Source organism: Andrena cerasifolii, chromosome 5 (assembly GCF_050908995.1).
Source record: "Andrena cerasifolii isolate SP2316 chromosome 5, iyAndCera1_principal, whole genome shotgun sequence".
Lineage (NCBI taxonomy): Eukaryota > Metazoa > Arthropoda > Insecta > Hymenoptera > Andrenidae > Andrena > Andrena cerasifolii.
In genome coordinates, this window is record NC_135122.1 from 1282860 (window position 1) to 1310417 (window position 27558).

The 27558-nt window shown below is 41.5% G+C and overlaps 3 protein-coding genes across 3 annotated transcripts in view; 2 read left to right on the forward strand and 1 right to left on the reverse strand.

Annotated features, from left to right (window-relative positions):
• LOC143368818 (uncharacterized) overlaps positions 1–27558 on the forward strand; it is a 252712-nt gene that overhangs the window by 36199 nt on the left and 188955 nt on the right. The gene's annotated exons all lie outside the window — the stretch shown is intronic.
• LOC143369499 (uncharacterized) lies at positions 8450–10487 on the forward strand. The gene has a single exon (XM_076813538.1). The coding sequence runs from the start codon at positions 8475–8477 to the stop codon at positions 10461–10463; it is 1989 nt and encodes a 662-aa protein (XP_076669653.1). The 5' UTR covers positions 8450–8474; the 3' UTR covers positions 10464–10487.
• Positions 10698–25168, reverse strand: LOC143368761 (uncharacterized). The gene is made up of 5 exons (XM_076811819.1): positions 25105–25168; positions 24672–24809; positions 24002–24629; positions 23467–23926; positions 10698–10841 (listed from the first exon to the last, which is right to left on the reverse strand). The coding sequence occupies exons 1-5, from the start codon at positions 25166–25168 to the stop codon at positions 10698–10700; spliced, it is 1434 nt and encodes a 477-aa protein (XP_076667934.1).

Below are 27558 nucleotides of genomic sequence, written 5' to 3' on the forward strand. Positions count from 1 at the left end.
AAGGTGGAGAGTGATTATCGGTCAATTAACCTATGCCATTGTGAATTCCAAAATACGAATGTCACGAAATCACCGTGCGGGGCGCCGAGTGCAGCTACGTAAATTAAAGTGGTTATACAGCGACGCACCAGCTGATGAAGCAAAACTCTTAGGAGTTGTCACGACTCCGACGGTCAGCCGGGAAGAGGTGGCCACCCAGATCGGGATTACCCTGGCACCTAGAGAGTGGGCGGCTCCAAAACCCGGGACCGCACCCAAAATTTACGGAATTCCACCGGCGCGTATAGCGTGGAGGCTGATCCCGATAGACCAGCCATCACCGCGAGGGCACTAACGTAATTAAGAAAATGCAAAATCCAATTATAATCTGCTATCGACCAGTTCTCAACTATCCCAGAGCGTCAAGTCCCTGGACTAGCTCGAAAGCGGGTAAATATATAAACTCCCTAAAAAACGCGGCCCCAAATAGGAAGTAGGGACGTAATATTGGAGTTTTAATGGTGGCAGCGGTGGGATGATCCGCAATAGTTGAGAAAGTAAAAAGCAAAATTAAAAAGTAAAATCAAGAGTCCTGTCGGACCACGGTGAAAAGAACGAGGAGGAAGATGAATTGCGACAGCATACGGAGGTAATCCGACAAGCAAAGGCAGCATTAGAAGCAAGGAGTGATTTGACCCCTGCCGAAACTTTAACTCAACTTCTTGCACTATTAACATTGTGGGACGGAAAATTCGACCATTTAGATTCAGTAACCGCAAGAATAAAAAGATTAGAGCAACAACGCGCCGAAAATGTTCACAGTATTAAATCTGAGATAATTACCCCAAAACCGGCCGAAAAACGTCCAGTACCGCGTGAATTGGAAATTCACGACATTAAATCTAAACAGGATCCGACGGACAGAAAAATTCCAATCAAACTCGCGTTAGAAGCAGTTCCTTTCTTCGATGGTTATCGACCATCTGTTTTTCAATTTTTAAAAGCATGTGAACGGGCAAAATCAATGTTAGCCCCTCAGCAAGAAACGCAATTAACGAAATTATTGACGAACAAATTACGCGGACATGCTTTAATTGCGATAGGCGATTCCGATCTAAATACTTTAGACGAGTTTGGAAATAAATTGAAACAGTACTTCGCGCCGTGTAATAATGTAAACCAAAATAAAGGCGAATTGGGATATACATTTAAAAAACCAGGAGAAAATATTCTCGATTACATAACTCGCGTCCAAGATTTGCGTTTAGCTATAATGGACGGAGAAGAGCGAAATTATGGGGAAATAACCGCTACGCTCCAGGAAAACATCGATACGGATACACTGGAAGCTTTTATTAAAGGATTACCTCGCGAAATCTCTTTACGCTTGAGACAAGAAAGTCAAGAACTAGGGCTGGATGAAATCTATGCTCTAGCCGTAAAAGTCGATCTTTATCGTATGACTTCTTTAAGTCAAAATAGAAGACGAAAGAATGAAGGCAAGTTCGTATACTCGTCAACAACCCGTGTCCCGCGATCAGAGAGCGCATCTGACGGTACCCCAAAATAAATCGAATTTTGGATCTCCTACATACGAAGGAGCCAAGTGGCAAAATAACCAACCGCAAAATAGCGGATGGCAAAACAATACTACACGAAATAATGCGTTGCAAAATAATCAGCCGCGAAATAACGCGTGGCAACCAAATTCATCTCGAAATAACGAAGAAACAACATCGCCACCGAATCAATTAGAAATTTCTTGCAATTATTGTAAGAAACCGGGACATTTAATCAAAGATTGTTTCAAGTTCAAGGCTAAGATAGAGTCAGGAGAAATAATCCCATATTCAAAAATGAACCAGGGAAACGAGCAGGGCCGTCCGGAAACATCTGGCGTAATCCGGAGTGGGAACCCTCCACAACGCCAGAAAATATTGAAAATAGGAGTCCCAAAAACGGAAGAAGCAGAACAATCCGGAAAATCAACGCCCTGGAAGCCGACGTTGAAAATCGAGGAAAAGAAGTCAGCGAAGGAAAAACAAACCAAGAGGGACTCGATGGAGGAAGAAGACGAAGAAATAGACGAACAGTAACTGTTCCGATTAATACCGTACGAAATATCCCAACAATACTAATAACATCTCCTAATCTGGAAGGGAAAGCACGATTAATGGTTGATTCGGGATCCGATGTCAACCTCATCAAGAAATCAATGGTAACACCATCGACAATCGTCGACAATCAAGAAATCATATATATCCGTGGAATAATCGATTCGAATCAAACTATCTTAGGGACTGCATCAATAATGATTGCGAATCATCCAGTGAATTTCCACGTGGTAAACGACGCACTGTTTGTCGATGAAGACGGAATCTTAGGATCCGAATTTCTGTTACATCAAGAAGCCAGCATAGATTATGCAAAAAGGCAAATCAAGTGGGGGAAAAAACTATATTCCCTTTCATACATACGAGGAGATATTCGTGCCGAAAAGAAGTTCATTCCCTTTCCATATTAATATTGCAAATCCAGAACTGCGTGAAGGATACGTAGGAAAATTGCACATCAAGGAAGGAATCTATTTGGGAGATGCATTAGTAACAAATCGAGAGGGAAAAGCCCATATGAGAATAGTAAATAGTACGGACAAAGATTATCATATTGTAGTACCTACAATCGAAATACTTCCATTTGAAGAACGTTCGTCTAAACGATGCAATATGACAAAGATATCGAAGGAAAATCGATTCGAGGAAGTCTTGAAACTACTGAGGTTGGATCACTTAAACAAGGAAGAAAAAGAAAATGTGATGCAACTGATAAAGGAAAACGAAGATCGATTTTATCTAGCAGGAGAAACTTTGGAAGGAACAGATAGCATACAACATAGAATTCCTACTACGGATGATATACCGATAAATACTCGGCAGTATCGATATCCACCAATTCATAAAGATGAAATAAACCAACAAATAAAAGAACTATTAGAAACTGGTGTGGTAGAATCATCCACATCTCCGTATAGTTTTCCATTATGGATCGTTCCTAAAAAACCAGATTCAACAGGGAAAAAATGCTGGAGATTAGTAATCGATTATCGTAAATTAAACGAAAAGACGATAGGCGACGCATATCCTCTACCAAATATTACAGAGATATTGGATCAATTAGGAAGCGCAAAATATTTCTCTACATTCGACTTAGCATCAGGGTTTCATCAGATTAAGATGGCACCAGAAGACGCATACAAGACAGCATTTTCTACACCATATGGACATTACCAATTTACAAGAATGCCCTTTGGATTGAAAAATGCTCCTGCAACATTTCAACGCCTTATGAATAGCGTTCTATCAAGACTTCAAGGAACCGAACTCTTTGTTTATCTGGATGACATAGTAATATATTCTAGATCCCTTCGTGAACATGAGATAAAGTTCACAAGATTAATGAAAAGACTACGAGAAGCAAAACTAATGCTTCAACCAGATAAATGCGAATTTTTACGACATGAAGTGATCTATTTAGGACACATAATTGACGAACATGGAGTGAAACCAGATCCAAAAAAGATTGAAGCAGTAGAGAATTTCCCTAGACCTAAAACTCCTAAGAACATTAAACAATTCTTGGGATTAATTGGATACTATAGAAGATTTGTACCTGAATTCTCAAGAAAATCAAAACCACTAACAAACTTATTGAAAAAGGGAACGACATTTATTTGGGACAAAGAAGAAGAAGAAGCATTTCAAACATTAAAGAAAGCTCTAATATCTAAGCCGATACTTCAATACCCAGATTTCTCGCAGCCGTTTAAGGTAACGACGGATGCTTCGGGTTATGCCATAGGAGGAGTGCTTAGTCAGGAAAATTCTGGCGACGATCTTCCTATTGCTTATGCGTCCCGCTTATTAAATCCAGCAGAACAAAAATATTCTACAATTGAAAAGGAATGTTTAGCAATTATTTATTGCGTAACGCATTTTAGACCTTATTTATATGGTCGTAAATTCAAAATAGAAACTGATCACAAACCTCTGGTATGGATGAATTCAATAAAAGATCCAAATTCGAGAATTTGGAAATGGAAACTTAAACTATCCGATTATGAATATGAAATAAGCTATAAAAAAAGGAGAAAGTAACCTCAACGCTGATGCGTTATCTCGAAATCCACCAGAAGTATGCCTACCAATATGAGCAAGGGAGGAAGAGGATCCTCCAGAAGGCGAACCACCTCAAAAGAAAAACTTATGGTCAACTTTACCGGGAAATTTCGAAGGACCAATGTCGAGAAGCAGACATTTTGCTTTTCCGAAAAGGGAACTTAAACAACTAGATTTCCCAAAAAGGAAACTTAGACAACTACCGATGTCGGAAGATGAAGATATGGAATCAAATACTTTCGTGTCAAAAACACCTCAAAGTTGGGAACAAAAACGAAAAAGAACCGTATCAAGCGATTCGTCAATAGCCGGCCCTTCCTCAAAAAGGAAAACCCAAGAAGAACCAAATGACACCACAGAAACATCACAACAAGAAGAATCAATGGAAATAATAGATATATCTCCATCACCGCCTCAATTATCACCTAGAACAACAACAAGTAGAAGCAAGGGTACAATCCCTCATCAAAACCAATTGGTGATAAAAGAATCTAGAGATTCCTTGGCAAAAATAAAAGATAATAAAGTCATTTTCATCGGATTGGATGGAAATCCAATCGATAGAGGTGCCAAAGAACTAGAAACAGAAAATTTACTACCAATTCATGTAGACCTTACCCTAGAAAGGGCCCGGTCAGTACCAGATGAAGCGAAATATATAATAAGTCTACCGATCAAAGAAGATTCAAGAACCGCTATACGACCTGTTAATATTTTAAACAGTCTCATATCATTATGGGATGTAATTACGGAATTCAACTTAAAATCATTCGCTATAAGTAGAACCCATAACATAGAGGATGTACCATGGAAATATATTATAAATAGACTAAAAGATATATTCAGAGAACTACCGATTACAATCACCATTTGCACTGGCGACGTGGTAACACCACCTGAAAATCTGAGAGAACAAATAGTAAGAGAAAAACATACGTCGTCCAGTGGAGGACACAAAGGAGTTACAAAAACCTACCACAGGATACGACAAAATTACTATTGGGAGAATATGAAAAAGGAAATTCAAAAATTCATCAGAGAATGCCAGGATTGCCAAATGAAGAAGTTAACAAGAATAAAAATAAAACAACCTATGGTCTGACAGACATTCCAGGTAAAGCGTTCGACAAAATCAGCATGGACATCGTTGGACCATTGCCAAAAACCAGAAAAGGAAGAACACACATACTAACGATACAAGGTTTGTTAACGAAATATTCAATAGCGATACCTGTAGCTCGAACCACCTCTGCCGATATAGCAGACGTATTTATAAAACGGGTTATTTGCCGATTCGGATCACCTAAAACTATTTTAACCGATCAAGGAACGAATTTACTTCAAATTTGATAAAAATCGTCGCTAAACGATTCAAAATTAAACGCTACATTACTACAGCTTATCATCCACAGAGTAATGGTTCGATAGAAAGATCGCATCATGTACTAACAGAGTATTTAAAACAATATACGACGAACGACGATAATTGGGATGATTGGATAGATTTAGCAATGTTTTCATATAACACTGCAGTACATAAGGGTACTACATTTTCACCGCATGAATTAGTTTTCGGATGCATTGCACGAGAACCTTCGAGTGAAAAACCTATTGGTGAAGATTTGGAACCCACATACGCCGAATACCTTAGAGATTTATTTAACAAGATAACTAATCTGCAAACGGAAGCCCGAGAAAATTTAATAAGGGCAAAAGCCAAATCTAAACAATATTACGATCGGAAAATTAATCCGCAAGATTTTAAAGCAGGAGATTTAAAGTTCACAGATCAGTACTCAGAACCCTATAAAGTACTCGAATTGTTGCCTAATCAGAATGTTAAAATATTAGCTGATGGAACAGCTCGTACAGTACACATAAATAAACTTAAACTTGCGTATATTAAATCAAATCCAGGGTGATTAATAAATAAACAAAATTGTATACAAGTAAAGAATAAATCGACAAAATAACTAAGTGATAAAATACTTAGAGTATCGTCTATTACAGACCATGATACTCCCAATCGAAGTTTCCCAAGAGGTAGAAGAAAACTATGGTAGGGCAATAGAGGAGGTGATATCAACCCTCACTCCACCCCTTTACACTCGAATAGAGCATCTGTACTGCTTGATCAGATGTACGGCAATGATATATACGTATAACCACCAGCGAATTTGTGACCTTTGCTATGAGCAAGCGGATTATAACGAAAGACGTCGATTCGTAGAAACCGCTGGCCATTGCCTATGTAATTACATGGGCTTACTACGAGGATCTATCTGCATCAAATGCGGTATAGGAATGGTGTTCAGACGACCGGTATTAAATTGTACGGAATGTATTAACAGAAGTATGACGTTAAACCCAACAGAAAATACCCTGCTATTACGCGGAAATATAATTGCGGTGGAACATATTGAATAAAGGTCAGAGGAAAAGGGAGAAATTACAATCGATAGTCTACATATACACCCCACCCCAATGATCTATAGATATACATTATACCCAAAACGAGTAAAACAAGGGTACAAGCAGAGCAATGAACGGTGAATATAAACTGAGTATAACCTACTTAGATTTGCCGTTATTGCAGATATGAAGCCCCCAGTGGAAGGGTTCCAGGAGGAGGACCTAGAGTACTACGGCCTTATAGATGGAGTCCTCCCCCAAAACCATCCAGAGGCATACATAGAACTGATGTCGATGTATTGCGTTATAAAATCAATAATAAGGATATATACATGCGATGAATTAAGGATCTGCACAAATTGTTATGACGAAACGCAGGAAGATGAAAAAGAATATTACGAGGAAGGAGGGTGGCACTGCATATGCCAGTATCCAACTACACTCGTAGTGTCAACATGTTTCAAATGCAATAGATCGCTGGTCACCGTAAGGCCTGCGTATCAATGTCAAGAGTGTATTGAAGAATATTTAGAATTAGGCCCCGAGGAGTGGGCACACCTTGATAGAGAAGGATGTTTAGATGTTATTACTCGATGATAACCAAAATAAGTAAAAAAAAGGGATACTACTAAAAACCCTGTATATGTATCCATAGACTAAGGAAATATATATATTTTTACCCTCCAATTTATCGTGAGCTGTGTTGACTAAACCTCACATAAAATATAATCTAGTAATAGGAACGAATACAAAATGATTACAGATCAGACTTTAAAATGGGAGTATTACAAGACCCCCGTCAACCAAAGGGTCGTGGAGAACACCGCGGGCCCATCGACGGAGTAATCGCCTACGATTTCCCAGAAACATATCTACCACTATTACTATTAACCTGTGTGCGACAGTGTATATACCAACTTTACGTATCAGATATAAAACACATATGCGCTGAATGTTATGTACAAACAAATGCGGCACCAGAATATGTTATTGAATACCACTTACATGCTATTTGTACCGAACAAGTAGCGGAACAACTCGTCAAATGTGATCAATGCGCTAGAGAAATAGCGGGGATTTCGGAAGTTGCCATTTGTGCTGGATGCACCGAAGAATACTTGGACCTAACCCACGAAGAATACGCAGGGCTAGCGAACGGCAACTACAAGATAGTTGAGACTAGGTGGTAAATGTTAAAACCAATAAAATTTTATTATATGTAAAATTATGATATACAAAATTATAAGTAACATAAAACAAATAGAAATAATTTAAAACTTATATATAAAAGGAAAACCATAAAATTACAAAATATATATATCCATAAGTCTTAAATAGGTAAAACTATTATTACTCAAAATATATGAGGATATCACCTTGCACCTTGCAATACATTTTTTTAATTAATTCTATGGGCAAGGTGCTGGGAGGATTATTTAATGTGGCGGAAATAACCACCCATGAATTCCTCGGATGAGTCTCCAGATACGAAATCTGACTTTCTTAATTTTTATTAACCGTCGCATTCTTTCAATCCACTCATCTGAGAAATCTGACATCTGGAGAAAATAAACTAAAGTAAGATAAAGAAAGAGGGAAAATAAATTTTGTTTTCAAACATACCGTGGATAACTAAATCACAACACTCAGAGAATAGACGATGGCTATGCTTCAGCAGCCACTAGCGAAATGAAGCAGCTACACACGATTTAGCTACCAGATGAATTTTGATATGATACCTGCGAGAGGAGACATATGCGATGAAAGATCGGATACCCATAAGAATACTTGTTATTTATAGAATAAGATTTAAAAAGTACGAAATATTAAAGAGATAATTATGAATCGATACTAAAGTAACGATCGTTTACATCAAGAATATTTTCTTTTGTTAAAAGGGGAATCACCATGATTTTACCATGGATAATTCTAATCAACTTCAATCTTGTTTGGGCTCTCATTGGATACGATTGCAATGGGCAACACTTAAACGTGACAACCGTTTCATTAAATTCAGTAGGAGATAGCGAAATTAACCCAATCTCTACAGCTACAAAGGAAATCTACATTCAACTTTTGCAACTCTCGGATTTCAACTACGTGGAAGTCATCCAATGCAAGTTGATAATTTCAAGAACCATCTATTATTGCGGAATGCACTCACACGTTTCCGCAGTACACAACGGGTTAAATGAATACCTCGAAGATTTAACCGAACATCAATGCCGAAATATGCACGAATACGGTTCCACTGTCATAGGTAATAATGTCTATTTGGTAGGACTCAAAATGAACCAGACATCAACCCGGACATTTACCATGGCTGGATCACTAACGGCAGAGGGAAAATGTACCGGAGCGCAATTTTCCGACCCTTATGGATCATGGGAAAAGGTAGTAGTACAAGCAATGGCAAAGATAACACTCAAAACAGCTCTAGTACCCGCACGACTAGAACTAAACAAAATCATATTGCAATCTGGAACTATATGCCATTTTCAAAACGGATTTTGCGTGGATAATGAGGACGGACACACATTCTGGCACTCTTTTCCACCATCTACATGCAAATTTGATCGGTATGATGTACTCTATGAAGGGCTGGCATCCAAAATTACCGACACCAGCCAAGACGAAGTAAAATCACCTTCCGTGTATGCGCTGATCACACAAGACATTACGTTCGCTTTAACTCCAACAGGAGAGCAACATCTATGTGGTTATACACTTATTCAAACTGAACATCCAAAATTATTCATCTTGGAAACAACGAAGGAAAGAACATTTGCATCTTTACAGAAAATTCCAGTAGAAAATTTGGATATTTTCACGTACGTGAATTCCAAATTTGTCTACGTGGAGAAACATATAAGAACTGAATTGAAAACTCTATACAGAGATATAATTATACAAAAATGCTTATTGGAACAACAAATACTATACAATGCTCTAATAATTGCTACGCTGAAACCAGACGAATTCGCCAATATAGTCACGAAAACACCGGGACATATGGCACTAGTAGCTGGCGAAGTGATTCACATTGTAAAATGCATTCCTGTTCAAGTTAAAATACGTAAAACAGATGAATGTTATATAGAAATACATGTGTGGTTAAGAAACAATTCAATGTTATTAACACCGAAATCGCACATTTTAACCATTCAAGGGACACATAGGGAATGTAGTCCCATTCTACCAGTCATGTACGAAATTGACCAAGCATGGCACAGAATTTCGCCACATCCAATTGAAGTTCGTTCACCTCAAGTACTACATCCAAAAACGAAACTCAACTGGCATTATACATCTCCTTCGGATCTCGCAACCAGCGGAATATATACACAGAAGGAATTGGAAAATCTAAGGGACCACATTATGTTCCCTGCAGAAAAAGCAGCTGTATTAAATACACTCGCCAGAGGAATATCAGCGAAAAATATTCCCGCAGGATCAATTTCAATAATGGGAATTTTGGACGAAGAAACAATCACCACATTGGCCGAAAATGCAGCAGCCGAATTCTGGAACGGATTCCTTAAATTTGGAACAGTCACCGCAGGACTACTTGGAGTTTTTATCATCATTAAAATAATAAAAACATTATTTGATACCATTATACACGGACATCAAATACATGCAGTCTATGGATGCGGACTACACTTGTTGGGAGCAATTTGGAACTCCTTAACAACGTTAATAATACATCTGGCCAACAAAAAACAACCGTCATCGCAGAATGCAGATCAACTAACAACTGACGAGGGACGACAACCAACTCCAGCAGCAAGAGAATTCAAGGAAGCCATCCAAGAATTAAAACAAATTTCCTCTGGAAGTTTGATTTCTAAGGGGGGAGGTGTCACGTCCCGCGACGTGGAGTCTACTATTAATTAACTCTTTAAAACATATATATTTACTATTTCGTACTTTAATATATTATAACCACCGCACATAAGTTATCAACATAATACGTAGCCGATAAGGCACTATAATTGAAATTCGCGGTAAGAAGAGCTCGAGTCGTGAATCTACGGACGGCAACAGCGAGCAGGAAAACAGCTAACACGGGAGGTGGCAACCAGCCGTCTACACGCACACTAGAAAGGCCCAACCAACACCAGTTGACGTTCAGCGTGGGACAGAGGCCCCATCCGCCAGTGGAGTCAACACCTTCACGGAGCTGCGCTCCTGATCATCGCTAGCCACTTGCCCTCCCATTATTTCCCGTAAATCGAGCTCCAATACGGATTCGATGTATATTAACTTCAATCCCTAGTACGTAGGCTGTACGGAACCAATCGTACAGAGTACATCGAGACCCAAAAGCGTAACAATCTAGTAGTATTACAAGGCGGGTTCTAATTCAAATTTGAGTTTCAAGGTGATGATAACCGACCTTGAAATCCAAATTTGAATTAGAAAATTTGTTTTTTGCCGACGGGCTGGCGGCGGATGACGTCATAGAGATGGCGGAGTGGTGGGTGGTAAAGCGCGAGGAGCAGATATCGATATCGAACCGATCTCGAACCGATACATCGAAGTGCATCGAGGAGGAACCGCGGGTGAAGGTGCGCTACTCTGGAGCGTGGTACAGACTGTCGGTAAGGAAGGTTCTACTCTGGAGCGTGGTACAGACTGTCGGTAAGGAAGGAAATATTAATTTTATGATATTAATATAAATGAAAAAACTTCTCGGGGCGACGGGGCTCGAACCCAAGACCTCCGCGGTACGAGTCAGCCGCCTAACCAACTCCCCCAAACGCCGTCTCTGACATTAGTCTTTTCCGAATGGTACATATAGCGAAACCAACGGAGCGTCACATATGACACACACACAAACACACACACACACCATGAGCCGTTGCCAAACGTCGGCGTATAATAATTTATTTTTATTGTATCAGAAATTGTTTCGGACGATGTCGGGAAAGATCGGCGTTTCTCGACACAGCGTCTTCGAGAGAAAGAGAGGAAGATGATGGGCGAATGAAATGGAGAAATAATATATATATATATATATATATATATATATATATATATATTATTACAAATATAATATAATATAAAAAGACAAAAGAAGAATATAAAAAATGGAACATAAATACAATTAAATAATAAATATAAATAACAAATAGAATATAAAATAAAAAAAGAATATAAATATAAAAAAAATATAAATATAAAAAATATAAATATAAAAATATATATAATTATTGCGGCGATGGCGGCTGCGGCGGAGACGACGACGGCAATGGCTGCGGCGAGCCCCAATCCGGCGACCACACCCGCGGCGACGGGGGTGACGGTGGTGGCGAATTCTGGAACATAGAAACCCGCGATATAATATTTATACAACCGTCTGATTTTAATCTCACTCAGTATCAATGATTAAACGCGATAAATGTTAAAAAATATTATAAGAACATACCTCTGGTTTACACTCGGGGGCAATCCTTAGCAGTCCCATTTTCGCAGATATTAGTTAAATTACAACAGACGCCTTCACGATTTGATGGACAACTGGTGACTGGTCTCGATACATCTCCTGGCTCTCGCACGTCAAAACCCCCTCCTATGATGAAATCGAGAAATACATAGCTTTGCAAAGTAGGATGCCTTTGTTCTTCGCCATCTACATCACAGGCCACCTGCATTTTCGCTGACCATCCTCCTCCATGTACTTATCTTCTTCTTCACTGACCATCCTCGGAGTGCACTTATCATGTTCTTCGAATTCTTCTCCCTTCTTCTTTGGACACATCATTCGACTAGACCATACCACTCTGATCACGTATTGAACATCTATCGTACCACTTTCAACGTCTATCGTACCACTCTGAACGTGTATCAAACGTGTATTGGACCACTTTCAACGTCTATCGTACCACTCTGAACGTGTGTCAAACGTGTATCGAACCACTTTGAACACGTAACGTACCACTTTGAACATCTATCGAACGGGTATTGAACGTGTATTGGACCACTTTCAACGTCTATCGTACCACTCTGAACGTGTATTAAACGTGTATTGGACCACTTTCAACGTCTATCGTACCACTTTGAACATCTATCGAACGTCTATCATACCACTTTGAACATCTATCATACCACTTTGAACATCTATCATACCACTCTGAACATTTATCGAACGTCTATCACACCACTTGAACATCTCTCGAACGTCTATCATACCGCGTTGATCATGAATCGTACTACTTCTACATAATAATTACAACTATCGTCTTAATCTAGCGTACATGCAGAAGGTTGGAGGTTGAGGAGGGTCAAGAAAAAACAATTATACATTAAAAATTGATTATATTTTATTTGTGTATTTCCCTCTGGCGTTTAGACCACCAGTTGAATATTTTAAATACATTTTGCATGGCACAGTGCTTTGCGTGTCTGCCACATCGCAGAGTATTAACTACGTTTAGCTTATTTAGGGATTTGATATCCTCGTAGTCAATGTCTAGCGTCTCGATGATCACGTCCGCTCTCGTATTTTCATCGAGGAAATCCATGAGCCAATCGCGTTTCTGCAGCCCTTTAACGTATACGACATGGGGTGTGTCATCTTCCTCGTCGATCGCATCGGCTACAGCTTTCATAATTAGCTGTTTAGCCATACTGTACGGAACGTCTCCATCTTCCCAACGTAGTCCATGATGTTTTGCCACCAACCACCGGATGCTCGATTTGTCGGATTTTGTAAGAAGATATTGTGGCATCGAACTCCCAAAAATATAGTGCGAGAGAATTGTTCCCTTTCGTAGGATAGCCACTTCCTTCGCGACAAATCTTCCATCGACGATGAACCCTTGCAGGTCAACGAATGTTGGTACGACCATTATCGATACAATTTAGAGGTCCGTTCGCTTCCAAGACAGACTGGAGAATGCAGTCTTTCTCGTAAAGCATCTCGATTTTCACGATGAAATTTTGTACGAATTTGGTACAGGATAGGGCGGGCAAGTAGCGCAGTAATTTAATTGATTTTGCGCATCACATTTGTCAGCGGATTGTATTCAACCACCCGATCGTGCAGAATCAGACAGTAGGCCGTAGTATTTGCAGGTACGTTTTCTTTACAATCAAATTCTATGCGCACGTCCACGGTGCTATTCTTGATCGACTCATTTTGTCGCGAGCAATCAATCACCACGAGGGGGCCAAATTGCAAAAATTGGGCCACGGTGAATAATGCCTCGTTGCAACTATGTCCGTAATACTATTTACGAAAATGCGTATACACGTTAAATAAGATGGCGTGCCTATTCTTGTCAAAGTCCAAGTTCATGTCATCGTACGGGTAAAATTCCGAGTTGAGAAAAAGTTTTACATTGGTGAATTTGCAGTGGTCGAATCCAGTAACATCTTCAGTCATCACATTCTTTCGAGCAGTGTGTAGAGCAAAGATAATGTATCGCGGCTTCTCCAACTGTGCAGCTGCCTTCACGGCCCACGAATGCTTGGTCGTGCTCTGTAAGAGAGGATACTCGTACAGATCCCACGAGCGAAAACTAATGCTCAGGTTTTGTCCACTTTCCAAAGCATGTAGCAACGACAGCTTATTAACGTCGATCAGCGTCACGTGAGGCATCCGCCACTGCACTTTAAGTAATTCAATTTCTGGTTCCAACGTCGGCGATCCTATTAGAGAATTGTTATCGTTGCGCGATCGTATTAAAATCAATTCGTGACGCGCATTAATAACCATGCGTTTGTAGTCCTCGCAAAATCCCAACAAATATTTGAGCGGGATGCAAAAATTGAAATGATTTTTCACTATTAGCTCATCATACCGTTTCAAGCCCCATCCCGCATTCTCCATATTTTTGTCTTCATCAGATGTCATCGATACATAGTTTTTAAGCGTGCTAGTTATTCCAACGTTTCTGTTGCGATCAATCTCCACACCATTCAGTTCGTATCGAATCTCATCAAATATGAATGCCATGCAATTATTTCCCAACATCACCGTTGATACATCATTCGGCTTATTTATCGTCAATTTCCCCTCCAGGTAGAGGAAACTTTCACACGGTAATGTGTATAAATCCTGTTGCCGTATAGGTATTCTTATCTCATCGCTGTATCCAAACGTCGTGTTGACGTAAGGGTTGTATGTGTGAGTCTCAAGCTTGACGATGCGATCATCAGACGTCGGCTTCGCGCCAATGCTTAGAATGTCGGTCATTTTTCAACTTAATTGCGTACAATGAATCCCAGCGATTTCAAAAATGCAATGTTCGCAGCACTGAGCCTCTTCTTTTTAGCGTAATCAGAGCTGTTGCAGTTGTTGTTGTTGTTGTTGCAAACAATTTCGTTTGGAATAAACGTGTTTCTGGAGTCGTTCAACACAAGCATCTCATTCGACCACACCACATGTATTATCATCGACGTCGTCGTACGTGCAGTCTGATGGTAATCTCTTCACATCGAAAATCAAGCAACCGTCCGTCTTGATCCACAACGCGTATCGTTAGATCCGAAATGACCTGTGCGGGCGTTTCCGATATCTTATATCCCGGCGGTACTCTGGGAGAAAATTCATGTATGGTATGTACGCGCTTCCTATTTCTGTACGCGCCAGCGGTCACGCTACATTCTACGCGAATAATGTTCACATTCATGATATTAATCAGATCGTCCGATTCGTGCCACTGTCCCGGTTCTAATACGCGATTCGTCGAGAATCCCAGTAACGATCCAATGTTATTGGGCTTTTTGTAAAGTGTACGGCGAACCGACAGTACAGCTCGCTTTTCATGGTGGTGTTGTTGGCGCGCAACAGTATAGGATACATATCGTTGTCACCATCGTCATTGTTGTCATCGGTGCCACCGAGATTTTGAGGATACCGTTCGAGTAATCGCTGCTTCAAATACTTGGCAATGGCGTCTAGTTCGTAGGAACCGTGGGGAATCGTAATGTATTCATGGATGATGTCAACGCTGCTGTTGACATCATAGTTTACGGCGAAGTAGAATTTATCGTTGCTCGAGTCGATGTTCGGTATTCTGTGATAAGTTTCAAAGGTTGTTAGACCAAGCTCGTAATCATTGTCGCTCAAATCTATGAGTGGAAAGTAGCTCACCGCGAGGGTGCTACTCTTGCCGGTTAGAGTGAATGTTAACGACATATTCCAAGCTTTACGACTGGACCCGTACTGAATCAAAGTGGTGAGAAGTCAATCCTTAAATTTACAGCCAATCGTTTGTAGAAAGCGTAGACATAGTTGGCCACAATTGCTCTGATTGTACTCCTGATAAGGCGCGTGATTGTATTCGATTTTCACGATATCTTTATCCAGATATTGTACCAATTCCTTAGGCGGTCGAGGCTTCCCAAAGCTGTCAAAGTATACAGCTCGACGCCCCCTCTTCGCATACGCCACCCAATGAGTCCCCGGTCCCTCGACATTATCCAAATTCATGATACCGCTCTCGTTTCAACGTACTCCTCCAACAGGTAGTGCATTGCGCATAAAAACACCTCTAAAAAATGGAATACGCATACGTTTTGCCAACTCCCCCAATTGCGCATCTGTAGTTACGCCCTCGGGCATTTTTATTGTCTTTTCGGCGTTTTTTTTTTTTTTGTTTCGATATTCCCTGTCCGCGTTTGTATGGTGCGAGATAAAGTCCGCGACCTTCCATGGTGCGACTATGACGCTGCATTTCCTACAGCTGATGTTGCGCCGCCTTATTATCGTTTACCGCCTTGGCGATCCCCGCTGCTCCACCGGCTAATGATCCGAGAACACCTAGCAGCGGGAGAAGTGGTAATATGCCACCTCGTTTTGCCACCGGAAGAATCCGCTTTTGCGATGCTCTCCTTACAGTTCTTTTGCGGGTTTTTATTTTCATCCCCATTCCGATTTTCGTCTTAGCTTTCATAGCTGCCCAAACAGCTGTAGCAGCACCTCTTTCACCCAGAGTCGAGTCTCGCGCAACGATGCGTTTTCGCGCTTTGTCAGCGAGAACCTTACCTGCCGCGTGCCTCTCACCGAGGTCGTTGCTACGCGAATATGCAATATCGTGTTCGCGACACGCTGCGTCCAACGGATTGATGCCTCGATCGCCTCTAGCCAATCGTTTTGCCAGATGAGTTCCTGAACCACAAAACTGATATCCCGGAATATGTAATTCGATAGGTAACGCGTTTATCGCCCGATTTAACAGACCACAACCTTTCTTTACTCTCTTCGGCGACATTCGCTGCAGTTTTTAATCAATGGTGCTGGACCGTCGATATGCGTTCGCTGCCAAGGGCGATTATAATGTTCCAAGCACCGACGATACTGCTGAACCTCAGAATCGGCTTTTATATGCTCGGGGAGTCTGTCCCACAACTGATCGATATGTCTGACAAACTCTCGCAGTAGAATAATGTTTGGTATATATTTCAACTGCTCAGCGGTTAGATCTCGAATATCACAATTATCCGACAGGATCAGAAGCATTTTGAATAATGAGCTGTTTTGCTTCGGCGCGAGCCTATAAATAGAGCGCACCACAGCTTCGACGTATCAAAATCATTTTTCGCAGTTTACGGAGAGGATGCGATTCGTGCGACAACCTGTGGCGATACGCGTGACTAATTTTGACGATAAATCGCAAATGATGTCTCCGAAAACGAGACGCAGACACGGTAGCATGCTACCAAACACTATACGCTGCCTCATTTGTGGCCCATCAAATTGTGGAAAGACCAACGTGCTGGTCAGCTTGTTGGAAAGTCCTCACGGCGTGTGCTTCGAGAACCTGTACGTGTATTCCAAGTCGTTGCAACAGCCAAAATATAAGTATTTGGAGAATTTAGTGACTGCGATAGATGAAATTGGCTACTTTACGTTTTCGAATAACAGTGACGTCATCCCACCGACCGAATCGCTTCCGAATTCCATTTTTATCTTTGATGACGTGGCATGCGACAAGCAAGATACGATAAGGGAATACTTTGCAATGGGGCGCCACTCGAACGTTGACTGCTTCTATCTCTGTCAGACGTATGCAAAGATTCCCAAACATCTTATACGCGACAATGCGAATCTGTTGATACTGTTTAAGCAGGATGGTACCAACTTGAAACATGTGTACAACGATCATGTAAACACTGATATGTCTTACGAGGATTTCTGCGCTTTGTGTCGTAATTGTTGGCAGCGGGAGTATGGTTTCATGGTGATAGATAAAGATAGCGCGATGTCCAATGGACGTTATAGAAAGGGATTTAACGAGTTTGCGGTACCGTGAGATGCTCAATCGTCGTCAACACGTCGGTGGGAAAGCAACGTCTGCGATACAATGATGATTAGTAGTTAGGAGATTAAGGATCGTGAGAGAATAGCGATGGAAATTGCAAAAACCAGCGAATCCATTCGCAGGAAACATCAGTCTTTGAAGACTGACAAGATGGATGAAGATATCGCGCTGGAAAGATACTTTAAACCTATTACCGAGCCCTTAAAACATATTGTGGAAAATACTGCTGAGACAGAAGTTGACATATCACCTGCGACGAGTATGAGCATTGAAACATTAACGCCTAAAACAAAAATCCGGCCGAAATGGAACGCATCGCGTAAAAGAAATAGTAAACAGTCATACATGTCATTGGGAAATTCGCTCGTAACCTCCACACCAGTTCAATCGAAGCGGAAACGGTTGAATGTCACATCAAACGATTCCACGGTTCCTCCTGCGTCAATAAATACATTTCCAGATGTACAGTCGCTCACACCCAATGATGACAAAGACGTGTATGAAACTTCTGCCGATGAGTCGCTTGCAGCATCTATTAGAGAGCAACTCCAAACATCCGAGGGGCAAGAAACGTTTCGCAAGCATTTCGGTCCGCTGGGTCAAAAATACATGAGCGCAATCCTAAGTGGTGATAGGGATACGACCATAGATTATGTGTCCGGTGTACACTTTGGTGGTAGTGGAATGATGCTGGGGGATAAGGCTTTCGATATGGACAAGGATGATAATATAATCATAGACGGTGTAAGATATGGAGGAACGCCCGGTCTGTACGAACTGATTTTCAAGAGAATTCCCGATGATGCTATATACACAGATGCTGATAAACAAAAATACAAAAGTATACTGCTGATGACGAATGCTCACAGACGTGGCCATAGCGCACAAAACCCCATATTGGGTAACAAGGGATACAAGTACAAACATGTAATTGCGCCACTACTACCCCGTGTATTGACCAGTAAAGCGGGGAAAGGTCTAAGGACACCGCGAGTCATGGTGGTAAACGATAACAAGATCGATTATGTGCACTGGGATGATCCCAACGAGCTGGTGGATCGATTACGTTTCCTGGAAGCGTCGCGTCAGGCGGGTAACAACTCGCACGACAACGAAATTCTATCGATTATCGAGGAACTCCGTGAGGCAGGCCTCATTATAAATTAAACCGCACGCCGATGATGTGCACTGTATGCGTCGAGATGCCGATCAACAAATTTGGGGTATCGCTCGAGAAGAGTGGAGCAGCTACAATGGACTATTACAAATGGAGCGGCATGCTTCGAAATTATATGCGTGATAACGCTCTTTGCGTGACCGGTACCGACTTTGATGCAAAATCGCGCAAGATACGACGCATAGCTCAGCCGGTGACCGACACAGATGCCGTTAATAAACTACATGTGGAAAAGAGCATTCCATTTTTGAGAGAGCAGCAGGAAGAATTAGAGATGAAACTGGTCGCGTTTCAGAGAGATATGCTGACGTTGCAAAACAGCGTTCAAAAGATATCGCAAGCATTGAATCCTATGCCGCAGCAACAATGCGAAGGAGAATCATGCGAGACGGTTGAACTTGTCCAGAATTTCCTTGGGGCGGTGGAGAGCACATAATGCACGTACATGATAATTATCGCATCATTCGTGGCAAAGATACATCTGCGATCAAACATGCAGCCATTATCGAAATCCATGGGTAAAGAAAACCATAGCCACAAGAAGCTACAACTTGTGGAGGAATTGCACGCTCCAGCTCGAAGACATTTTCTTCGGGGGCGCGTCATAGTGCGTGGATACGACGATCTGTGGCAAGCTGACATTGTAGAAATGCGTCCATACTCGCGATACAACCAGGGTCACCACTACATACTCACCGTCATCGATGTGTTGAGCAAGTATGCATGGGCGTTGCCGCTCAAGACTAAAAGTGGCGCTGAGGTGACTAAAGCGTTTGCAAAGATATTTAGAGATCGATATCCGAAAAATTTTCAAACCGATCAAGGAAAAGAATTTTACAACACCGCTGTGCAGAAACTCTTGAAAAAGCACGACATTAATCATTATTCAACGTATTCGGTGATGAAGGCCTCCTTCGTAGAACGTTTCAATCAAACTTTGAAGAACAATATGTGGAAACTGTTTACGCTGAATGGAACCTATAGATGGGCCGATTCGCTATCGCGTCTACTTGCAGAGTATAACGCGCGAAAACATAGAACCATCGGAATGCGTCCTTGCGATGTTACCCCTGCGATCGCCGACAAGCTGCTAGCCACCGTATACAGCAACATAAAGATCGCTGCTCCAGCGAGATTCGAGTTGGGTGAGTTTGTGCGCGTGAGCAAATTTAAAACCATCTTCGATAAAGGTTATACACCGAATTGGACAACGGAGGTGTTCGAGATAGCCAAAGTACAGACAACTAATCCCGCGACGTATCTGCTCGTCGATTCCTGTGGAAAACCCGTTGCCGGAGGATTCTATGAACACGAGCTGCAACGCGTCACCGATCCTGATGTGTATCTAGTGGAAAAAGTACTGCGTAGAAAGGGGGATAAGGTATATGTCAAGTGGCTGGGGTTTGATAAATCGCACAATTCATGGATAAATAAAAATAATGTATTGTAAAATAATAATAATACATGATTCAATAAAATACAATGATATATATGTGTGAGCAATTTTATTTTACATAATTCCACTATTTTATAAGAACGAGTTAATAAATATAATAATTTCTATACATGTTGAGCGTGAAAAATACAATCACTGAATTCGAAGCGTTTCCTGGGCCTGTGCTTCGTCAATCCGCACGTGGCAAACACTTGAGCCGACCGTCCGGGCCTAAAATCTTGGGACGTAACTATTTACCAGCGGTGCCGTGAAGTATGGGCTATTGGGCCGAGTCAAGACCGCGTATCTCTAGACGACATAAACAAACGGAGTCGCGCCGTTCGATGCGATTTCGTGGAACTCAGCTTCCCTTTCCGGTGCGTTTCGTCGCCCAATGCCACAATCATTTACAGCCAATAGGCAATAGTCTACCACCTCTTATTTTTAAGACACACCCCTGCAAGGGCTTTCAAAGGCTTGGTAGAGCCTGAATGCAACTTGAAAAACCAGATCGAACAAAACCTCTGTACTATCATCATCGACAGAATTGCATTCAGCATTCTGATACACTACCAGCGCACATTATAACTTTACCGAAATGCAAGTGTACAAGTATTTTTAGTAAGTTTTGTCAGAATATATTTTAAGTGTTATGTTGTTACGCGCTACATTGTCAGTTTGATTTCACCACTATCCTTCCACATACCTCAATCACCGTTCAATTAGTGAACTCTTGCGGTGGAAAAAACCGCAAGGAGTGTGACATTGTGTCGTCGGAGTCTTACAACCTCCAAGGAACAAGTCGACATTTTGGCCACAACAATACATGTGCAAAGAATTTTATTTTATTTTTATGCAATAAATCCGCTATTTATAAGAACGAGTTAATAAATACAATAATTTTTTATTTTACAATGGTATTCTATAATGTCCCCAGGGCATCGTGTCAGTTGAATCGGGTACGATATACCGCTTGTCGTCGTATGGACTTAGAACGATTTTGGATTCCGAAATTGTGTACACTTTGTGCAATTTCGACCGTATGCATGATTGCCTGCGGACCATTTCGATCTCCTTTTGCAAACACTGCGCGTAGTCGTCGAAAGTTATCGTTCTGGCTGTGACGTTGGTCTTGACGCCTTTCGCCTTTTTCGTATCTTTTTTGCCATCTACGCGGAGTGCATACATTTTCGCTCTAAGACCTACGAATTCGGTCAATATCATCCCATTATTTTCGTCCTTCATCAGCCCCGGAACCTTCTTATTTAAGCGGGGCATATTATGTGGATTGTCAGTAGGATAATCGCTTGTGTCGAATCTATTGATATTGCGTTTCATGGACTCGTAGATATCATCGCATCGAATGCGATAGATGAGGCTGTCTGTGTCTGTGTAGAGAATTTTACATTTTTGACCATGCAGTGGAGACATGTACTCGTGATGAAATTCGTACAAACAAATTTTTTATATGTCTAGAATGCACATACCCACGTATATCGGTTTGTTGAATTTCACCTCGAGTTTTCGCAATTCAACAGCTATTAAATTTTCCGAAAAAACACTTCTGCTGTGGAAATTCGGTTTCGCGATCATTGCCTCCGCACCATATCGCCCTTCCCAGTGTGTTAAAAGTTTTACATCTACATGATTTCGCACATTTTCCATAGTTTTGTCAAATACCGCGTTGTTCATCAATTTGTACAAATTTTTTTCAAAGTCGTTTGTCGCGCATGTTCTAAACCGTGTATTGAGTTCGATGTAATCGCGGAGCCAGGGAGATTGAGCGAATTGAAGCGCGCGGTGTATCTTTGTAATACGAAGACCGTGACTCGTGCACTGCTGCAGGTTGCGGTAATGAATAACGTAACGCTGCTTATCATATAATGTTGCGAGTAGCTTGTCCTGTCTGCTGCCAGGTGGTTTGGCACGCGTTGGGCAGAACGGTAGATAGGCGTGAGCGTCGTGCAGACGTTGCGGGTATTCCAGATCTATCTCGAGAATGTATCCCGTGGGCGAATCGACAGCGATCGAAGACACGTCAAAATTTGCGACATCTTCGACCCATTGAAATTTGGCGTATGGTAAGGGCTGGCACATTGCCCATCCGTACAAATTGTTCACGTCAAAGTACATCAAGTACGATGACCGTTCCGATGCGTCGTAAGATGGCATGTACTTGTTATTGGCGTGTGCGTATCTTCCGGAACATTGGCTTAAACCGTCACGTATACCGCGTTCGATAAACATGACCATATGGTTGATATCAACGTCTGTGAGCAATTCGAACGTAATTTTGGTATGTTTTAGCATGGCATCCCATGTAAAGCCAGGTAAAGTATAATAATGCGCGGAATCTAATCCGTAACTCTTGATACAACTTTCGCCAAAATTTTCAAAAATATCTGCCAATAACAAGACATCTGTTTTCAAATACAAGTCGCTGTATTCGCCCAAGGTTCTAATCCCAAAACGCTGCCAGACAGTCTCGGCGTGCGCGTAATGGCTCTCGGATACAGTCTCACCCGTTAACGAACTGTAGAATGATTCACGCGGTGGTAAGCATGGATCCTGCAGCTTGATCGTGCAATCAAGATATTCGTATGGAAATACACCCTTTCGCGTCAATAAATTGAAATCTTCGATGGATAATGTTTCAAATTGAGATCGTAAAATTTTTAATTTATCTGCGCTAAGAAAAGATGCTAATTTGTCGAGACTGGTATTTAGAAATTTGTACGAATCGATGAATCGCAATTTAATACAATTTCGCGAGTCTGATTCTTCAGCCGTATCTTCGACATTTTTCGTGAATGAAATATATTTTTCTTTAGTTATGGGCAATACGTCAACGCTGCCTTTGAAAGCGGTAGCTATTTCCTCGATAATGAAATGTGAATCATAGCCGGATAAATTATGGAAAACTATTGGGATGTAAAACGCGTTTTTATAATTTAAATTGCACTTCGAATGTGCGAGGCCTCTAAACCGTCCGGATTGATGGCAATGATCACGCACTCGTCTATCATCAGCCTCGAATGGGTCTTCGCAAATATGACAATGTGTTGCATTGCGAAATGTTATGAAGTCAAATGTCAGAATGGGCTTGGAAAAATTCGAATAAATTTTTAGTTCGTCGACGAACCATGCAATACAATCCGCGTCGCGGCGACATCGATAGATCGATAGCGATGTATCGTACGAACAATGCATATAATATGCAATGCTGTGTACTTTGTGGTGTTGGTACCCACGTAATTTAGAATCTGCATCACCCATCCTGCGGTCCTCCGTTTTCTCGATGATGCACTCGAGATCCGCATACACCACGAAGGGGAGTCGCTCCTTCGTGCAGTGGTTCTTGAAACTGAGCAAGTTGTTGCCTTCGCTGGGCAGCAGAATGGCGCAGTTATTCATTTTCCCGCAGTTCACTGCATGGGTCTCTAACTTCTCAACGGATCCAAAGTAATGCAAGCATCTGCAAAACCAATAAAAAAAAATTTATTTCATTTTTTCTTTCGTGCGATATTTCAACATAAGTTTATATACGTACCGGTCACAGATGACTTTCTTTCCGTTGTGTCTTCTCAGCTGTGCGCTCAGCAGTCGGGATAAGTCTTTGATTAGCACGAAGTGCCTTACATCGCCGTGCTCTTGATTCGGTGTGTAGAGCAGGTTGACGTGCCGATTCCTCTTGTGGCTGGCGAGACGCAGCGAAAAGACTGCAACAGTTATCCTCTCGGTCTTCTTCTCCAATCGCTCCTCGAAACTGTACTCGTTGATGGAGATTTCGTTCTGCCGCTCAAACTTTTCAATTTGCTCCAGGGACCTCGGAAACTCAATACCCTGGAGATTTAGCACGAAAGCATAGTCTGGGTATGAACTTGGGCGATCAGTATTTCGTTCGGCTGGATGGAAAGCGGAGACCACTGCCCACGCGAAACACGCATTGTCCGGGGATTGTACACTAATTGTAGCCTTCTTTAGCGACAATTTCCGCGGCAACTTGATATGACACCTCGCGCGCAGCGGATTGTACTTGTTGACATTGACTGTCAGATTCAGGATTCTCGTCAATGCACTTCCTCTGTCGCGTTCCTGGAACTCTTCCAACGATGCCAGGGTGGGTTCGATGACACATCGCTGGTACCACTCCTGCAGATCGGATGTGCTGAAGAGTTCTCAGTTTCGGGTATTGATGCTTTTACAAGCATGCCTGTCACCTGTCACAAATTCACCGTTGAACACCGTGTTCACTTTGAGGTTCCGCTGTTTCTTCAAAGTGGCCCGCACATGCTCCAACACAATGATCGCCGCATTTTGAACGAAATTGCGCGGCTCGATGTAATTGGAATTTAACACTGCACCAGTTAATACGCAGCTATTGAACGCAGTATCTATTTCGCGCCACAAAAGTCCTGTGCTCGAATGCCCGGCACCTTCGCGCACGAAACGTCTGCGCAGCGAATATTTTAGTCCTTCGAGCGGCGCGATTCGAGCGACCAACGATTGCTGAACACCAATCGATAATCGAGGACATTTCACTCGGCTGTATTCTTCCAACGATTCGATACACTCTTTGCACCGTTCTTCCCACGCGAGGTATTCTTCCCGCGAAATCAATCGTGCAGATTGATCCTACAATTGGCGTTCTACTTGCGCGAATTTTTCCATGATCGTAAATGGAATGTAAATGTAATATCTTTTCCGCGCAACACATTGCAACGATTTGAGGGTTTGTGCAGTTTAGAGCGCGGTTTTATGGCTGGTACCATAATTTGTGATCTCTGTCGAACTCTTTCGGTGTACCCTCTCCCTCAAATGCATTGCATGCTAAAAACGAAGATTCTATGATTCACGCTTATGTCGAATTAGCGCGCAAAATCATCCGACACAGTTTCTGCTGACACCGCATAACTTTAAGATTCGACGCTTCCAAAAGTATTATATTACATTCAACACGTGTCGAGACTTTTATCCTTGAGGGTGGGGCTGAAATTGCATTCATGCGATATGCTATGATGTGCACCCTCGGATGCATTGCATGCAAAAAAAAAACGATGGCCCGTCCCAACATTCTATGGAGGGGATGGTGCTATGCACCTATATTTAATCCAGCTCCCCGTATGCTATTACATTAATCGCTCAGTAGCTCTACAGTGACTTTCGACATACACTAACACAGTGCCCCAAAAATGTATATCGCCAGTGTTGGGAATTATTACGCTCCAATAATCGCAGAAGATAATACATCTTCACACAGGACGAATACATCTAACAAGTATGATATAATTTTTCATATCTTCTCATGATTTTTATCTTGTTTTTTTTCTCGATAATAGCGATCATTTTCACAGTTTTTATTGTTCTTTTAGCTCGCGTTACGCAGTTCGTATCCTGGCCAGAAGATATGCGCTAACATCTACAGCATATAAGTATCTGGAAATCGAAATCACCGTGCGACCTATAGCACTTGTAGAAATCGTTCTCCGCGACAATCGTGGGAATCAGTTGGTATTGTCTATTCCAACATGGAAAGGATTAATTGAAAAACGTGCCGACATCGCGCAGCGCATGCGATCGAGCGGATTAAAGATTTGGCGATGGAATTTTGTGTAATATATAATTCGTGAATTGTAAAGATGATGCGGCATAATAAGTCGCTATATTTCAAATCTGACACATTAATCTGTTTATTTAATCTCGAGCACTGTATCAAACATGTATATATGCAGCTTCATGAAATAATACATCATGTCGATACGAAGTTTTCAAATTTTGTGAGCGTGTTACAGCGCTGCGATGTCGTCGATGAAACTTTGGACTCGTGCTGCGCTGCTAAAGCTATACGCGATAGTGAATATTTCGATGATAAATCTCTTGTTGATTGCGAACTACTGGCGTGTGCCTTGAATGATATTATCGACGTCGCTCGCAGAAAATGTTAAATAAATTGTACAATTATTATTCTGTGTAACAATATATATATATAAGACGGGTAAATAAAATTGAGAAATAATATATGTTCAAGAAATTATATATTGTTACAGAGAATATATATATATCTTAAACGTATATTATTTCTCTGTAACAATATATAATTTCTTGAACATATATTATTTCTCAATTTTATTTACCCGTCTTCTTCCTTCTCTCGCTTCCTAATATTAAGATTTGAAGCTTCAAAATTATTATTTCTCTGCGTTGGGGGAAAGCATCTTTGTGTTTGGAAAAAAATATTCCGGCGGCGGATCTGGTTTAGAAAAAATATTTGGGGGAAAAAAATTCTGGGGCCGGATGGGTCAAGGCCTGAAAAACAAATTTTGGGGGGGTCGTCTCCCCTCCCTCTGTGGAAATTTCCAACGGCGGGCCAGGTCTGGAGAGGTCTCCGCGGCGGCTCGGCCCGGACTGATCCCCTCCACGATTGCGACTTCTCCCACTCCGCGGGTCGTGCGCGCGCAACCGGTCTTCCACTCTCCCCTCCACCGCACTCCCCGCACGCTCACACTTCGCCCCCCGCCCCCGCGCTCCCCCCAGAGGACCTGGTTTAGAATCCGCTTTGCCTTACTACTGCGCTCTGTTAAGTTGCTAAAGCACGCCTTGACTATACTTACCAAGTAAGGGGAAGGAGAAGGGGTGTTGAATCAATCGGTACACGGAGTTTAAGAGAAAACGTAAAAGAGTAAAATATATTCATGAAGAAAGCGAAATGAGATTAACATAACCGGAGACGGCGCTTCGTCTCTGGTGTCGCTCGCAGGCGTCCTGAGATCATCCACCCTGTATATGTGCTTTAAATTTGTTCTTTAAATTTTGGAAAGTTCTGCGTCGCTGATGAACCTGAATCAGAAAGAGGAATGAGACTCGAACACGCACACACTTGATTATAGGATGGAAGAGACACGAGTTGAATTATAAAATGAAACTGAAATAATAGTAACTTTAACTGTGCAAATTGAGTGATAATTTTAATTAAATCGTTAATAGAATAACATATTTTGTAAGCAAAGTTTAGTAGAATGAATTGTTTCGGGAAATTGAGTCTTTTACGCGGTTACACAGTAGACCGGAGAACTCTATCTCTATATCACTTCGCGGACCCAATGACAC

What these genes read in the sequence shown, in the direction of transcription:
- LOC143368761 (XM_076811819.1), bottom strand. Translation starts at nt 25,168, where the DNA reads ATGTGTTGCGCGGAAAAGATATTACATTTACATTCCATTTACGATCAT. An exon ending in CAACGGTGAATTTGTGACAG is followed by an intron (nt 24,630 to 24,671) that starts GTGACAGGCATG and finishes CCCGAAACTGAG; the next exon opens with AACTCTTCAGCACATCCGAT. An exon ending in AAGAAAGTCATCTGTGACCG is followed by an intron (nt 23,927 to 24,001) that starts GTACGTATATAA and finishes TTGGTTTTGCAG; the next exon opens with ATGCTTGCATTACTTTGGAT.
- LOC143369499 (XM_076813538.1), top strand. Translation starts at nt 8,475, where the DNA reads ATGATTTTACCATGGATAATTCTAATCAACTTCAATCTTGTTTGGGCT.